At 34.6% G+C, this 16598-nt stretch overlaps 4 protein-coding genes across 6 annotated transcripts in view; 3 read left to right on the forward strand and 1 right to left on the reverse strand.

The window, feature by feature from the left end:
* Positions 1 to 16598, forward strand: part of LOC126976967 (protein FAM50 homolog) — a 278663-nt gene that overhangs the window by 40731 nt on the left and 221334 nt on the right. The gene's annotated exons all lie outside the window — the stretch shown is intronic.
* LOC126976959 (heparan-alpha-glucosaminide N-acetyltransferase) overlaps positions 1 to 16598 on the reverse strand; it is a 54283-nt gene that overhangs the window by 25107 nt on the left and 12578 nt on the right. The gene's annotated exons all lie outside the window — the stretch shown is intronic.
* On the forward strand, positions 1761 to 5355 carry LOC126976961 (esterase FE4-like). The gene is made up of 3 exons (XM_050825576.1): positions 1761 to 1954; positions 2413 to 3647; positions 5113 to 5355. Exons 1-3 carry the CDS (start codon positions 1769 to 1771, stop codon positions 5312 to 5314), a joined length of 1623 nt encoding a protein of 540 aa, XP_050681533.1. The 5' UTR covers positions 1761 to 1768; the 3' UTR covers positions 5315 to 5355.
* Positions 14764 to 16598, forward strand: part of LOC126976968 (lipase member H-like) — a 44740-nt gene continuing 42905 nt past the window's right edge. The window contains exon 1 of the mRNA XM_050825601.1: positions 14764 to 14807. The gene's annotated coding sequence lies outside the window, so the exon portion shown is untranslated. The remainder of the gene's footprint in view (positions 14808 to 16598) is intronic.

The raw sequence follows: 16598 nt of genomic DNA on the forward strand, positions 1-16598 counted from the left end.
TTGTACCAAAATCCATGCGTCCGAGCGCTCTTACCAACTGAGCCAACCGTCCGAGCGACGCATCTACCGAAATTTTGGTATGTCTTTGTTCAACTCTCAGCTGGTAGCATTTTTCAGTATCATTGACTCCCATTTCATTTATTATTTAATCCCAGAAGTGAGGGATATCTCGCTAAAGCACACACTGACACATTATCGGGATGTAAGGTCGTCTTTACGCTAGTTTAAGTATAGTCTGTGGTCCATACCATAGTTTGATTGAACGTGGAATAAAGTTCCTTGAAATATGGAGCAACGCCACTCATCCAGATGGCGATAATAACATCCAATTTTGTGGAGTTGCGATGGTGGAATGAGGTGGCAAGAGATATTATTATTATTATTTGCAGAGGATGGCTATTTGGCTAGTCCTGATTGGGTCCCAGTAACACCGCCTCCGGAATTAAACTATTGTGTTCGGCACTCATATTTAAAGCTCGTCGTCAAGTCCTGCTGCATTTATAGCCGCAGTATCTTCGTGACGCGAGTATTACAAACAACATCTGGGAGTAGGGTGTAGTTGCAAAGGATGGTGTTACGCATATGCATTAGTGAGCCGTGATTGCAGTGGAGATGAAGAGGCGTTTCATCGGCCTTGGCAAGAGATAAAGTCCATAAGCTCTTCGGAATACTTCTTGTTTTAAAATTTTTGCATTTAATAAAAACAAAACTTTATTCTTATCCATGTACTTTAAGCGAGTGTTTATAAAACAGGCGATACACGATGCCAAGGCAGAATCAGTTTATTGTTGCTATTACATTTTCCCAGAAACTCGCGATTGTAAAACACATTACCGATCGAATTACTCAGTCCCTGCGATGTTGCGATTGGTTCCCACTAAATGCAACAGCTGAATATACTATGACAATTATTTTTAGGACATGAATGAAAGGAAAAACGCACGTCACACCAGAGGAATCATTTCAGCTGAGTATACCTACGCGCTTTTTGAAAGTAACGCTTCCTTACTACCAGGAAACCTAACTGTAGAAAGCTCATAATGATAATGCGTTTCAATTTAGTTATCAAGGAATAAGTGCATTTTATCTTTATAGAACCTTCATGGTCTGAGATTTTTGAGTGAAACTTTTTTTATTAGGAAGTTCTTCATTTAAAAAATGTGCAAAATTCGATTATCGACTATCAGTTTTTTTTATTCAGCTTAGATAAGAAAAATGGACATTTCGATACGATTTTTGAATACGAGTCTCGATGCGAAACTAACGCGGCAAAAATAGTTTGCAATATCAATATTGCGTTTGGAGAGTGGACTGCTAATGAATGCATTTTTTTCGTGATTTGGACAATTTTCTACGTTATATATTTTTGTTTCAGGAGGGAATACAAAATGCTTTCACACCACAGTTCTATCGCAAAGGCATAAATGAGCTTCCTATTAGATGGCAGCAATGTATAGATGATAATGGAAATTATTTTAAATAAATAAATAAATATGTTAAATTAAAAAAAAACTGTTTTAATTTTTCTGTACAAATCGGAATTCATCCTTTAACCCCTAATAATACTCAAGTGAAACAAAAAGCATGAATAATATTTTATTAAAATTCCCCAGTTACGCCTTTATCAGTAAGCCAAATGTCACATTTATGTATAGATAAAATACTTTAACTCGATAAAAGAGATGAAAATCTTATGATTATCAAAAACAAAGATATCGCCATTTTGAATACCATAATCTCATAGTTACTCGATAGTTGGGAACCGTAAATGATGGGGCCGGTTAAGTTAATTTATTTGTTTTGTTTTATAAGTTGTGTATGTTGTCAGTTTAGAGTCGATCCATTAGTTTTGATAGACCAGGGGTTGGTTAGAGGAAGGAGATCTGCTGATGCAAGCTACTCATCCTTCTTGGGAGTGCCTTATGCGCGGGTTGATTTGGAAAATCCCTTCGGAGTGAGTAAAAAACTATATGTTATTAATTTTTCAATTTAGATACTCAACATAAACTCAAAAAAGAAAATGAACAGAATACTGAATAGATCTAATGACCGAATTACGTTTTAAACTCGGGTGTGCAGTTGTCCTATTGATTGCGCTTTAATAGTAACCCACTGTCCGCCCTTCCATGCCCCACAGTCGAAATGTCTCAACACCTAATAATACAAATATGGTATAATATAGCATATTTGAGCCTTTGCTAACATCGGAAATTGACCTCGCTGGCCTTATACCAACTGACCCAGCGACCTCAGCCACAAGCGTCATATAAGGGCATGTCACAGGTACCTACGATTTTTTCAGAAATAAGAAGGTTATAAAGCAATCATCTTGTATAATATTACTGCCACCACTACTGGATAAATAATGAATTTGTTTTACATTGTTATTGCATTCTAGCATTTTTTTTCTAGCCTGCCCTGCCTCATCCAGGTTTCGATGACGAGATATTTAATGCGTTCGATGGCTCCCTGCAATGCCCACAATCCATCACGTCTGCATCTAGAGCTACAAGCAGCGCGGATGAAACACTGGATTGCTTGCGTCTCAACGTATACGTGCCAACAGTAGCCAGTTCCCAGAATCCCTTACCCGTACTAGTATGGATTCATGGTGGCATATATTCTGTTGGCAGTGCTGGCAATTATGGACCTGAGAACCTTGTCAAGCAAGGAATACTAGTAGTTACTATGAATTACCGGTTGGGCCCATACGGATTCATGTGCCTGGATGTACCAGAAGTACCAGGCAATCAGGGTCTGAAAGATCAATACGACGCTCTTCGTTGGGTCAGAAGAAATATCCGAGCTTTTGGAGGAAATCCATACAATGTCACAATTGGGGGACAAAGTGCCGGTGCTGGCTCAGTTTTGCTTCACCTATACTCTAATAGGGATAAGCTTTACAATAAAGTAATTGCACAGAGTGGTACCCCTCAAAAGCCAGTATCATTTGTTGATGCTGATGTGGAATCTGCGATTAAAATAGCATCGTTTTTAGGTTTCAACACGTCAAATACAGCTGAAGCCTTAAATTTTCTGAAGAGTACTCCTCATGAGTTAGTATCTGCTGCAGCCGCAGATTTAAATTTAAAATTACGGCCATGCAAAGAGAGATCATTCAGTGGAATTGAAAATTTCATTAACAGTGATCCGTTCTCAATGTCTAATGAGAAAAAAGTAAAGAACACGCCAATTTTAATTGGGCAAACAAGCAAGGAACATTATGGTTCACAGGCAAACAATGACGACGCATATTATGAAAGCGATCCATTTTACGATACACTAAATGAAAGTTTTAATTTAAACGAAAATGAATTATTGGAAGCTGCTGAAATAGTAAAGCATTTCTACATCGGAGACAAGCCGATATCGAAGGAGGTGGTTGATGAATTGGAAACGTTTACAACAGATATATTATACAATCACCCGATTGAACGAACAGTTTCTAATTTGTTAAAAGAAAATGCCAATCCTATGTTTGAATATCAGTTCAAGTATGTTGGTAACAAAGATATAGCGGGTGCGCCACACAACGAGGAATTGAAATATTTGTTCCAATTTTATGACGAAATAGTCGAAAAAAATGAACAGAATGAACTTATAGTGAAGCGAATGACGAAACTTTGGTGCAATTTTGTTAAGTACGGGTAAGTTTGGGGTTTTAAATTTAACTGGGAGAAGTTCAGACCACTTCAGGACCTTGATATTTGTGTATGTTAGTCCATAGCCGTGTCAGCTATATTTAATTAAATATATAAATATTCAGCAATTGAGAAAATCCCAGTGAATATCGTATCTACCTATTTTCTTCATAGATAGAAACAACCAACAGTCTCGTCAACAGTTCATTTCGATACAAGTGCGGAAAGAAATTAATGAAAAACAATTTAATCCATGTACAAGTTATTACAAAATTAACTATTTTAGTAATTAAATAAGTTATTGAGGAAAAAGTTACAAAAACAACAATTCAATTAAACGAAAAGCAAATTATAGAAAATATTAACATTCCGCATGATTTAAAGATTATAAAAATGGAAAAGTATAACTAATTTTTGTGCAAATGTATTCAAAAATAGATTTAGTTATGAACAAGATATCTTTGCAAGTATTCAGCCATTTGCTTGGCACTAAAGCCATTCCCATTATTTTTCTTTCTCTGTTAGTTTAGTTAGATGAAATATTACCATAAAATAACTCCTCTTATCTAATCGTTACGTTTAAGAAGACGATAAGTAGTTACGTTGAGCATAAGTCGTTATCATTTCGGCTAAGATCAATGACGTATTAAATATATATTATCTAATTTATCATCTAGCTTTGAGCACCGATAAGTAAGGCATGGGCTACCTCTCAACTATCAAGCTGTAGTAATTAAACATTTCTGTGTTTTTGAACACTTGTTTTAAAAAGAGTTTTATTACAAATCTGTGTTTTTCTTTTGTTTAGCGTAAAAAAAATCTTTGGACTTCAATTAAACACGAGTCGAAGCTTGTCTAAGGTGTGTAACGGATACATTAAATTCAGGAGGATTTAGATTATGTTATGATGACAGATAGATGACAGCTGACAAAAATTGCATTGCGTTCCTTTAATTGTTCCTGTACATTTCATTTTATGTTGAGCTTAACGACGTTTTAATTAAACACAAGCTAAACACTTTTTTGTAAAAGATATACTCCATTTTAGACGACGTTATTGTTAGGTCACTGACGTTGTTATAGTTAGGGCACTGTTTAACAAAACACGTGCCTAACGGTCGTTCTCAATATACTATCTACAGATAGAGATAAATAACTACCTTCTACTGTCCGTAATTAGCTGTCAATAATCTGAAGCTGTCCCAAAATACCCGATAAGTCTGATTATGATTATTGCCTTATATTGGGACGCGTGATTTCCATACAAACTTCTATCGCTGGTAAGCTATACGTTGTCCCATTGACAGACAGCGTGTACGGATAAGGTGAGTTACCGTTGATAAGTTTATTGGGACAGAAAAGTCAACGATAGTTACGATTTTTATCTCAAGTAAGAGATAGACTGAATATTGGGAACGGCCGTAAGCCATGTTTAAATATATTTTTTTTAATAACACCGTTAATGTTTCAGTAATCCAACACCTGAAGTTGACGAGCTGTTGCCTGTGAAATGGCCTAAAGTAACCAAAGAGTTGAGGCCTTACATGACAATAGATACAGAGCTGAACATTGAACATAGAATAAACAAGGAAAGAATGGCTTTCTGGGACCTGTTCTACAAAACATACGGGAAATATAACACATTTAATAGGAACTGTAACAAACACTTGTGAAACTATAATTATTTGTAAACAATAAAGTGTATTAATTTTGAGTTGTTTAATTCATACTAACAATCTTATAAAAGAAGTCAAACAAACACATGCTTATTGGCAATTAAATATCTACTTTACATTACCTACTTAAATTCTACAAAACTGTAAAAAGCCTGGTAAAAAGGCATAAAGGGAATTTATTTTTTTAAAACTGATTCCTTTAGACTGATTCTTTTTTAATGCCATTTCTAACACTACCACCGCTTCGGAAACAAATGGCATTCTGAGAGAAAAAGCGGCGCAAGAAACTCTCCTAGCAATCTTTTTTTGCGCTCTTTTTACAATATTGTACTGTCGTTGTTATTGCTATAAAATAATCATAATCCAGTCCCAGGCTGTCCGATCACTTAGATATTCAGATGTGGAGTAGTAGAATTTACGACACAGCCATTTTTTAATCAAACATGTAAATTTATTTATAGAGAATGCCTGAACAGTGGCTGGGACTTTATTATAAAAGTGTATGCATTTACCCTCAAGGCTATTATGTATCATAAGAAGCCTACTCGAATTACTTACAAGCATTCCCTCATTTCTAGATTTATAAAAATGAAAATAACTATTCCGAACAAAAAGGTGCAGTCATAATATTTATTTCTTAAAATTTTTCTTTGAGAGACTGTCTATAACCAAGCTGATGTATAGCACGAACAGCTCTCTTTTGCAGAGCAAACAATATATCAATGTCAGTAGCATGACCCCATGTACGAATCTCGAGTCTCCAACAGCATTTTCTTCTTTTAGTCTTTAATATAGTAGCAATTCTCTAGATAATATAATGAAATAAAAATATTAAGTAAAGTGTGGAAAGTCAAATAAGGTTTTTCAAAACAGCGTTTTGCGAGGAAATCTTTGCCTAGCACAGCCACTTTGTGGAATCAGTTACCGGCTGCTGTTTTCCCAAACCGATACATCTTAGGGACCTTCAAGAAAAGAGCATACTGTCGACTTAAAAGTCGGCAACTTATCTCTTGACACTTGGTGTTACGGATGTCCATGGGTGGTCACCTCACCACATTCCATTACTGCAGGTAATGGCCTCGCAGGCCTCTTGTCCGTTTGCCCCCCCTTATATATTAAAAAAAACCTTATTTTTTGAGTCGCAATGACGGTGAGAATAGGCATAAATACAATTGATTAAATTTATATCATTTTAAATGAGCACGTAGTTTTGACCACAGACTACAACTTTCGCTTGATACGTGGATAAGTTCCGCTACATTTTGTCAGTATTATTTTGCTTTTACCCTGGTGGCTGCGGCCGCGACCACAGTGCGTGACAGTAAATCTTCTCACTTTTCTTTTCCGATATCAAATCAAACCAAAATTACCTTTTTTCATGTAGGTCAAGGATATAACACTTATGAATGTCAAAAGTTTTCTTTACGTTTTATGTTTACCGTCACTTTGGAAAAGGTTGAGCATTGATGAGAAGAAGTGGCAAGAAACTCAGTCAACTGTCACAACTGTAACAACATTTACAGATTCATTATTTTACAAATCATTTCAGTTGCAATATGTGAAGTGATGCAACAAAAATACTGAAATGTCAAATACTCAATGCCTTACACGAGTAAGTAAAAAAAAGGGAATGTAAATTAATACTTAATAAATAATAGTTAAAACAAACTTTATATTTAAACGCACGCTTTATATAAAATTCATCTAAAAAATAGAAAATAAATATAAATTCAAAATAATGTAAAAAAATATATTTTATCGTGAAAAAAGCGTAGGGTGTAGAAGAATTATTATTTTAATAATATCTTAAAAAGCACCCCACACTTTTTTTACAATAAAATATATATTTTTTACACTATTTTCAATTTAAATTTATTTTCTAGTTTTTAGTTGAATTTCATATAAAGCGTGCTTTTTAGTTTTTTTTAACTATTATTTATTTTTCATTTTTTAGTTAAATTTTCTATAAAAGCGTATTTTTAAAACTATAAAGTACTTTAACATCAATTCCTGCCTTATCGACTATAGATGAAAATTATATAAATTAACAAAAATCGGATAGTTATGACTTATAATATTAACAATATTGACACACTTTTTACACAAATTATCTTGCCCCAAGTTAAGCATATATAGCCTGTGTTTATGGGTTACAAGACAATGATATATTTAATACAATATACTTACTTAAACATGCATAAATTTATATAAACATACATAATTACATTTAAACATCCTATGATAGGATAGGATATATATGATATATATATCATATTATGACTGATGCATCAGTGGTTATCTTATATGCACACAGAAATAATATTTTCTACAAGCTTGTGCCCGCGACATCGTCTGCGTGGAATTCTGCATTGGCCCCAGACATGAATGTTTATTGTATGCGTATATGAAATACAATTTTCAAATTTTACATTATAATATAAGCTATATAATTGTAATCAAAGTTTTACACTAACTTGCAAATATTTTAAAATTATGCCGTGTTTTAAAGTGAAACTTTTATTACATCGTCTCAAAATTTTTCGTCTGTGTGTTGCATGTCGCGTGACGGTCGGGCGGCGCCTGTAGTTCGCAGCAGCTGACCGTGTAGTGTATAGACTATAGACTATTACTCCTTTGTGCCAGTGCTCCACGCTATTTTCTTTGTTTTTGTCAGTGTTTCATGTAAATGTTGTTTGTCAGTGTTTCATGTATTAATCCTTTTCAATGAATATTTTTAACCAGGACTAAGACACAGCGTTCAATAAAAATATTAATTGGAGACTCAGTCTACCTTTATTATTTCCCATTATCATTCCAATTTACCAAGTATACAATTAAGATTGATAAAGCGATTTTTATACCCTTAATGGAATATTATTCCAAAATTTTTTAGTTAAATGTCTATAATGTGAAAAAAAGTTTCACTTTTACGATTACGATCGATTCTCGATTTATGGTGTGTATGGTATTATGTCTTCTGTGCTAACTTTATAACAGTGTACTAAACGGTGGTCTCATGCCGTTGCCATATGGCAACGTGAGCAGACACGAAGTTAATAACCCTTGGGACTGAGCTGCTGGGCTGTTACATGTCTGTCTCAGATTGATAAATGTAATTACAGTTAAATATAAATTTGTGATAGCCTGTTTAGAAAAGAGTAACCTCAGAGTTTATTATATTAGATTATATTACGTTAAGTCCACCTTGTTTGTTACGCGTGAAAACACTTATATATAAAACTGTTTACTAGAGCTGTTCTCAATCAAAACTACGTGAACATCTTCAATAAAAACGCGTATCATCTTCGTCTAAAGTGACTAAGAATATTCAGCGCCTTCCACGCCTACTCCGTCCAGAGATATGGATAATAACGGGATCGTATTGCTAATTCTGTCTGTTTGTCAGTGACAATGCTATACAGCAATAACGGGACTAAGTATTTTTTGAAATTAATAATAATGTGTTTCTTTTTTGATATTCATGTTTGTATTTTTCAAAGAAGAGGAGGATAAACTGGCTATGGCTTTCTATATATAGACATAAACTGATGATGCCTAGTATACGGCTAAGTCGAGTTAGTAAGTCTTTTGTGGGGCGATGTATATGCTTTTACAACAAGATCCCAGAAAATGTTCAAAACAAAAATATTACGTTATTCAAAAGAATTGTTAAAAAACGATTGTGTGGTAAAGGTTACTATAACATAAATGACTTTCTTAATGATACCACTGATTGGGAATGGAGTGACCGCCCTCAGGCTATTAAATAATAAGTTTAATTGTACAATATTACTTTGTAAACATATTTATTCGATGAAAAAAAAAAGCCCGCTGAGTTTGTTGCGCCCATTCTTCTCAGGTCTGAGGCATTCATTTTGGAATGGGTGGTAGTTTTTGACTTTCAATAAGTGATATCACATCCTATTTTGAATAAAAATATTTGAATTTGAATATATACCTAGTCTTGGTATCAGTACTAAAATAAAGAAAAAAAAAATCTAGTGTAAATAACATTTATTACTTTTATAGTGTGTCAGTTTAATACATAAATATAAAACAATTAAAAATATAAAAAGCTTATATGAAGTGGTCTCCATTGTCTTTAAACGTTGAGGCCAGTTATCCGTAGAAGCACGCACTCTTTCCATGGGAAAATCCTTCACAGCCAATCGTACGGATTGTTTTAGGGACTATAAATTATCATGGCGTTCAGAGCAAGCCGTACTCTCTAAAACTGACTATAAATCATAATCCAGTATATTAAGATCGGGACTAGAGAACGGCCAGTCTTCAGTTCTGATGAAGTCCGAAACGTTCGTTTCGAAGCAAGACTGCGTAGACCGAGCTTTAAGACCCAGCGCCGAGTCTTGCTGGAAGGACCATTCTTGGTTATTGAACATGGTGATGTTAAGGGGCTTCACTACCTTCTCAAGAATGGTATCTTGATACACTTGCGCCGATGTTTTGATACCTTTTTCACAAAAGTATGCCTCAGCCACTCCTTCATAGCTAATACCCCACCAAACCATCACTGAAGTCGAATAGTGACCAGGTTGCACTCTGTCGACCAATTGGGAAGCTTCCTAAGAGTTTTGACCATAAATACTCGTAAGGTTTCTCATCCGTAAACAAATTTTTCTGTGACCTTCCTTTGCGTACCGCTTCAGTAATTGTTTCAATTTTACTTTTTATTCTTTATTAAATTATCAGTTAAGATAATTATTTCAAGTCCTAGGTCATCTTTTAATATACGCGACATGGTTCTCGGTGCTATCTTCATTTGCCGAAATAAAATCTTTTGCTTTCGGACAGGATTTCTTCCAACTCTTTCCCTTACTGCTTTTCATCACTTTACCACCTTTCTTGTACCAGTCTTTCCGGTTACAAACAGAGGAGGTCTCATTGTACCTATTATTAGCACGGTATGCAAAAATTTTACTAATACCAAGCGTATGGAGAGTTTTAAAAATTGCATTTGGCTCCATACCTACTTTGTGTCATGCAATCACAGCGATTCGGTTCTCTTTATCGGGCACTCCATTATAATATCGCAAAATATTGCACAATGTATTGGCGCCAAAATGAGAAAACTCAATGAACAATCATATAAAAATGACAGATTCGAAATTCAAATGTAATATTTTGTTTATTTTTAATTGTAACAGTATTTATAGCCAGACTAAGTATATGTGTATAATATATTATGCATGTATCATATTTCGGGAGTGTTTATGACAACAGAATAGATTGTACGTTTTGGCATCAGTCTGCAGGCGGTGGTGCATTAATGTAATAGCTGGCCTGTTGATGGACATATTATAATAATACACAAATATACATAGGTAATACTAAAAAATGGTAGTAACCTATACTAACTAAGTACTTTATTAATTATTTAATAATTACTAATAGGACATCTCGATTCGAACCCGGGTCTTCAGATTTCCGGATCACCTGATGTACCATCTGAGCTTGTATAGTCTTGTATGTAGTGGCGAAATTTACCTTTGTATTCTAATGTTATTGTAGCAGTTTCTCATTAAAACACGGATAAAACTTTTTAAAATGAAACCTAGCTAGATCGATTTCTCGCCCCAGAAACTACCTGTATACTGCATTAAAATAGTTATATATATACAAGAATTGCTCGTTTAAAAGTATAAGATAAAGGTTGTAAGAATCGATATGCGTCAAAATCTTAATATATATAAATTACGTGACACGTTGTTTGTCCCCGATGGACTCCTAAACTAATGAATAGATTTTAATGGGGATTACTTCATGGAGTGCAGTTTAGTCCAACTTGAGAGCTAGGATAGTTTTTATTTCGATTTGGGGCCCATAATAAGTTTTATTTTCAATAATTGTTTTGTATGAACATATTTTGTGTGAGAGAATTTATTGACGCACGGTTTGACAGTTCTGTTGTGAAACAATTTCATTATAACAACAGGGAGCATTTTTGACTAAATAATTCTTGATGTTTTGATATATTATTGGCAAATTCCTATAAATCAGTATACTTTTTTTATTATCTACAGAACAACGTCTGTCGGGTCAGCTAGTATAATATATTATGTGTTTTACCTTACATCAATATAATAAACATAAGATTAAGATATTGTGTAGTTTGAATATCGCCATAAAGGGAAGTATTGAGGTCAAGTGTGAAGATAAAAGCGATCAAGTAGACGATGAGACAAGGGCGAAATATTATATTTATATGTCAAGGAATACGGACAAATCTTTGTAGGTCATATTATATTGTAACCATCTTAGATTAAGGACTGGTCTCCGCTGCGCTCAAACTAGATACCGCACTACGTAAGAACAATAGCTTTTTTATTGCGGCAACTATTAGATGCTTGTGTGCGTGGCATCTTGACACTCAATGGCATCTTTCAAATGTTGTATGATATGTGATCGCAGTGTCTTTCTTATTTCTTGTAGTATTATTTTTTACAAAGTTTTACTACGCAACCCGGCATTTTAGTTTAAATTTTTAGCAAAAATTAACAGAACATGTGGCACGTCAATGTCACACATTGTTCGTGACTGGCTTGAGTACGCCCACTTGGGCTTAGTATTATATGCCGCACTTGGCGACTACGCCTGCGGTATCTAGTTGGAGCGCAGCGGAGAACAATCCTTAATGTATGGTAACCGATTGATGTATGTGGTGATTATAATTTACCAACATGTTCATCCGTCGAATTTTTAATACTACTTATTTTATATATTTTATTAAAAAATAATGCTGGACGAGTTTCTTGCACCGCTTCTACTCTCTCAGAGCCCCCTTTGTTTCCGAAGCGGTGGTAGTGTTAGAAGTGATAACAAAAGAATTTAAAACGAATCAATTTTGAAAAAAAAAAACCTTTATGCCTTAATACATTGTTCACCAAGGGAAGATGATAGCGATTCCTACGATGGTGTACTTTGTAGGCATAAGGCGAAGCTGAGGGCTTGAATACACATAATACATTTTACGAACAAATATTGGTAAAAGTAGAGTTAGTTTGAAAATATGTTAAAAAACACCCCAATCTTTTAACACTAAAACGCATTATTTTGTTAATCACACCATTCTTAATTTAATTTTTTTTTAATCATTTTCTACTTTTAAGTTTCGTTTTCTATTAAAGCATGTGTTTCAGATTTTATTTATTATTTTTGCTTTTTAAACGAAAATTCTGGTGAGGATAATGGGATAGATTATTTAAATTATTGCATCACATTGGGTGGGTCCTTTGCACAGGATGCCCGTTAGATTATGGGTACCACAACGGCGCCTATTTCTGCCGTGAAGCAGTTATGTGTAAGCATTATGTGTTAACTGTTATGGTCTGAAGAGCGCCGTAGCTAGTGAAATTACAGGGCAAATAAGACATGACATCTTATATCTCAAGGTGACGAGCGCACTTGTAGTGCCACTTAGAATTCTTGAGCGGTACTGCATTGTAATGGGCAGGGCGTATCAATTACCATCAGCTGAACGTCCTGCTCGTCTCGTACTTTATTTTCATTAAAAAAAACAATCAGTGATAACTGTGCAAAATTGTAAAGTGTAGTCACACGTTTTGGGGACAAAAATTACTTACATACATACCAAGTTAATAGAAGTAAGTATTGTATAGTCATCGGTCCTTACTTAAATCACATCATAGATTCCGTTACATAGATACAAACATATCAAATTGAAAACGTGTCAAATATGAGAGAATAGTATGTTATGATGTAATGTTTTTATTTTTCACTTTATGCAATTTACAATAAATATGCGGAAATCCATAATTATACAAATGATTTGAGTTTTCTTTAATATTTGTCCGCCAATATTTGTCTTTAAATTATTTTATTTGTGTTTTATTTAAAAAAAAAACATGTTTACATTGTTGAATGAACAAAGAAATTTAGTCCCATCACCTTTGTTACGTATCTCTTCCGGGTGTAATACGTCACAACAGCCGACCAATCACAGCGCGTCATTTCATGGGACGATGGTATAAAAGAGCGTCCTGAGGATGCCTCGTGTAGAGGCGAAACACGTGTCGAATTGTTTAAAGACAAATATTGGCGGAATTAACACTAAAGAAAACTCAAATCATTTATATAACTACAATTTTTATTAATGTCCTTTTTAAAAAAAAAAAACCTTTTTGATTTTACTTGGTGCGAGTTTCGAGAATCACTCGAGTTTATTCGTTAGCGACCACTTTTTTTGGTTTATCTTTTGAAAATAACAATGATGTAAATTAACAACCATTATTCATTCATTTAAGACGTGTCGTGTGAAGATGGAATTCGTTGGCTTTTGGTTCGAGCGTTTTTGGGTCTTAAAAATACAATATGTTGATGAATCAGTCAGGACAAGATAATAGTAGAATATAGACATATACAATTACTCGACAAATATATAGAAATTATCACAGAACAGTTTAAAGAGATTAGAATGGCCTAGTGGGCGGGGCAGGCGCGCCGCGTATATGAGCGACGGAACATATTTCAACGTAATTAGCTTAACCGGCTGACAGTCGCGCTCCTATTGTGATAAAGTATGAAACTCCGCGAAAATGATGAATTTTGCCTTCTTGCACTATGATAACGCGTCGAAAAAGAAGCCTGGCGTGTGGAGTGTAGCCCGAGAAGGAAGTTTCTTTCCATCGGAAACTCCAAAAACCTTCAAATACAAGAGATATTTGTAATTATTAAATATATCAAAGTTTGAATCCATGCGTAGCGATGGGTTTGTTACTAAGCATTGTCGATACTTAGTATGTGTATACATTTGTACATACACGGAATAGGTAAAAAAGGCTGAAAGGGTAACGTGGGCTTAATAGCCGCGCCGTCACTATGATTAAACAATCATACTTAAACCATTTAATGCGTTCACCGCTGGTAGTTTTTTTTGTCTGCTTGTACAATACACAACAAATATTATACAATACATTGACATAAAACTACGTTTAACTTTTTTTAAATGTATTTATAATGTTACCTGCTATGTAAAGTATCCTTATGTTATTAACAAACATTATATACTGATTTTCTAGTAAAAAATGGGCAGTTTCCACTAAATTCCACTGTCTAACAAAAAAAAGTATGTGTATACTTATGTATTCACGCAAGAAGTTATTCTTCTTTGGCGTAACAAAACAAATCCTTAAAATTATTTATTCGTCGTGATAGTCTACGTTTGTAGAAAGAACTATATTGTAAAAATCGTGAATATTAACGAATACGGCTGTATTGCCTTGAACCCTTTGCCTGTACTAATAGTGGACGAAGAAACCATTAAAAGTAATTAATGTCGCAAACGTCAGAAAATTTCTGAATTCTTTTATTTTTAGATGTCGTTGTGCGCGCGCGAATAAATATTGGCGGAATTAACACTAAAGAAAACTCAAATCATTTGAATAATTATGGATTTCCGCAAAGTAGCGCCTACATCAATAAAAAGAAGTTTATCTTCAATAACATCAGAAAGGTACTGTAAACGTCATTATGTTTTGCTTTTATATCAATGTAATCTTGCAGTTATAAACCTATTTAAATATGATTTAAATATTCCTTTATTGTTTTTTGTTTTGATTTGGCCTTGTTACCAATGCTCTAAATAAATAAAATAAATAATCAATGTAATTTGTCAGAAATGTGTCAAATATCAATAATTATTACTTGTCAATTATTTATATAAGATATTGTCGCGTAGCGACGCTTTGACGTACATGAAGAGAGTTACGTTCCGGATGGTTTTTCTCGGTTAGGGTACCCCTCCGCATCGTCCTATAAGGAACTTCGTTCCAATACATCGATGTATATTATCGACAAATACAGGGTGGACCAAAAGTCCGTTTACTTTTGAATCGGTTGCCGCGTCTAGCAGCGGCGGCGGAGGGGGGTGGAGGGGTTACGCATTGCAAGAGCGGCCAACGGGAATTTAGTACCATGGCGTCGTTCAGCGGTAGTCAACGTGCGTTTTGTGTACGCGAGTACTATCGAAACAACGATTCTGCGACCTTAGCTCAACGAAAGTTTTGCAATCATTACAAGATACGACACAAAAATCAAGCTCCATCAGGTGTGTTAATTAAAAAATAGGTGCTCAAGTTTGAGAAGACGGGTTCAACAATGGATTAACCTCGATCTGGCCGGCCTAGAACGTCGAGGGACCCCGAAAACGTGGAGCGAGTAAAATCGTCTGTTCGTGACCAACCTGGACTTTCAACTCGAAAGCGGTCTGCTGTCCTTAACGTGCCAAGATAATGATGTATTAAACCGCATTCTCAAGAAAGATTTAAGTCTACATTCCTATAAAATCCAAATGGTGCAGGAATTAAGGCCTCAGGACCATGCCACTAGGTTGCAGTTTGCGAACGAAATGGTAGAGCGATTCACCAGTTTCACAAACATTTTTTTCTCAACAAGGCACACTTCCACCTAAATGGGCATGTTAATAGACAAAATTGTCGTTATTAGAGTGACACTATGTCATGGTGATCAAAAACCCCTGCATTCCAGCCAACCAACCCAGTAACTCTTGACAAATTAAAGGATCGTATTCGCACAGAAATCTAAAACATCTCAACAGAAACATGTAAAGCTGTTATCGAAAATTTCCGCTCTAGATTGCAGCAATGCCAGAATGAAGGATTGCAAATGGATGATGTTATTTATAAAAAATGAATTCCCCTTTTGTTTACTATCGAAAACAATAAACAATTTTGATCTACTGTAATAAGTTTTTTTTTAATCATCATTCGAATTATAAACGGACTTTTGGTCCACCCTGTATATTTTCATTTGTCAACCACTATGGTATGACATATATAGTTTGATACTTTTGACAATTCACTAGGTATGGGGGTAGAGTTTAATCGATAAATCTATTCGATTATTATTCTCATAGAACTTGCAATCGATAGTTGCTAATTTTTTAATGTATTGATTTTTAATTTCAAACAATTTCTTATATATTGAAATAACAATAAAATATTAATACTTTTATAACAATTCCGCCTCGTGCATAATTTCCGATCAGTAGGACTATTTAGTCAATCCATGTTGGTCGTAAAAAAATAGTGAATGGGCGCTTATGGTGCTCTCTCTGTCGAAGAGGATATCTCGTTCCTAGTGTTCTAATTTATATTTATTGTGTTCGTCGACTTTACCTTCTCCAGTCATCTGTAGTAACCTTAACACTGGCATTTTTAATAAGGTATTATGAATTTTACTAGCCGTAAATGGTAGAGATGTGTTGTTGTCCCGGAATCATGGA

This window comes from Leptidea sinapis, chromosome 43 (genome assembly GCF_905404315.1).
Source record: "Leptidea sinapis chromosome 43, ilLepSina1.1, whole genome shotgun sequence".
Taxonomy (NCBI): domain Eukaryota; kingdom Metazoa; phylum Arthropoda; class Insecta; order Lepidoptera; family Pieridae; genus Leptidea; species Leptidea sinapis.

Excerpts from the sequence above, each read along its gene's own strand:
- LOC126976961 (XM_050825576.1), top strand. The coding sequence starts at position 1,769 with ATGATGGGGCCGGTTAAGTTAATTTATTTGTTTTGTTTTATAAGTTGT. Across the intron at positions 1,955-2,412 it reads ATTTGGAAAATCCCTTCGGA|CCTGCCCTGCCTCATCCAGG; the intron begins GTGAGTAAAAAA and ends TTTTTTTTCTAG. Across the intron at positions 3,648-5,112 it reads TGCAATTTTGTTAAGTACGG|TAATCCAACACCTGAAGTTG; the intron begins GTAAGTTTGGGG and ends TTAATGTTTCAG.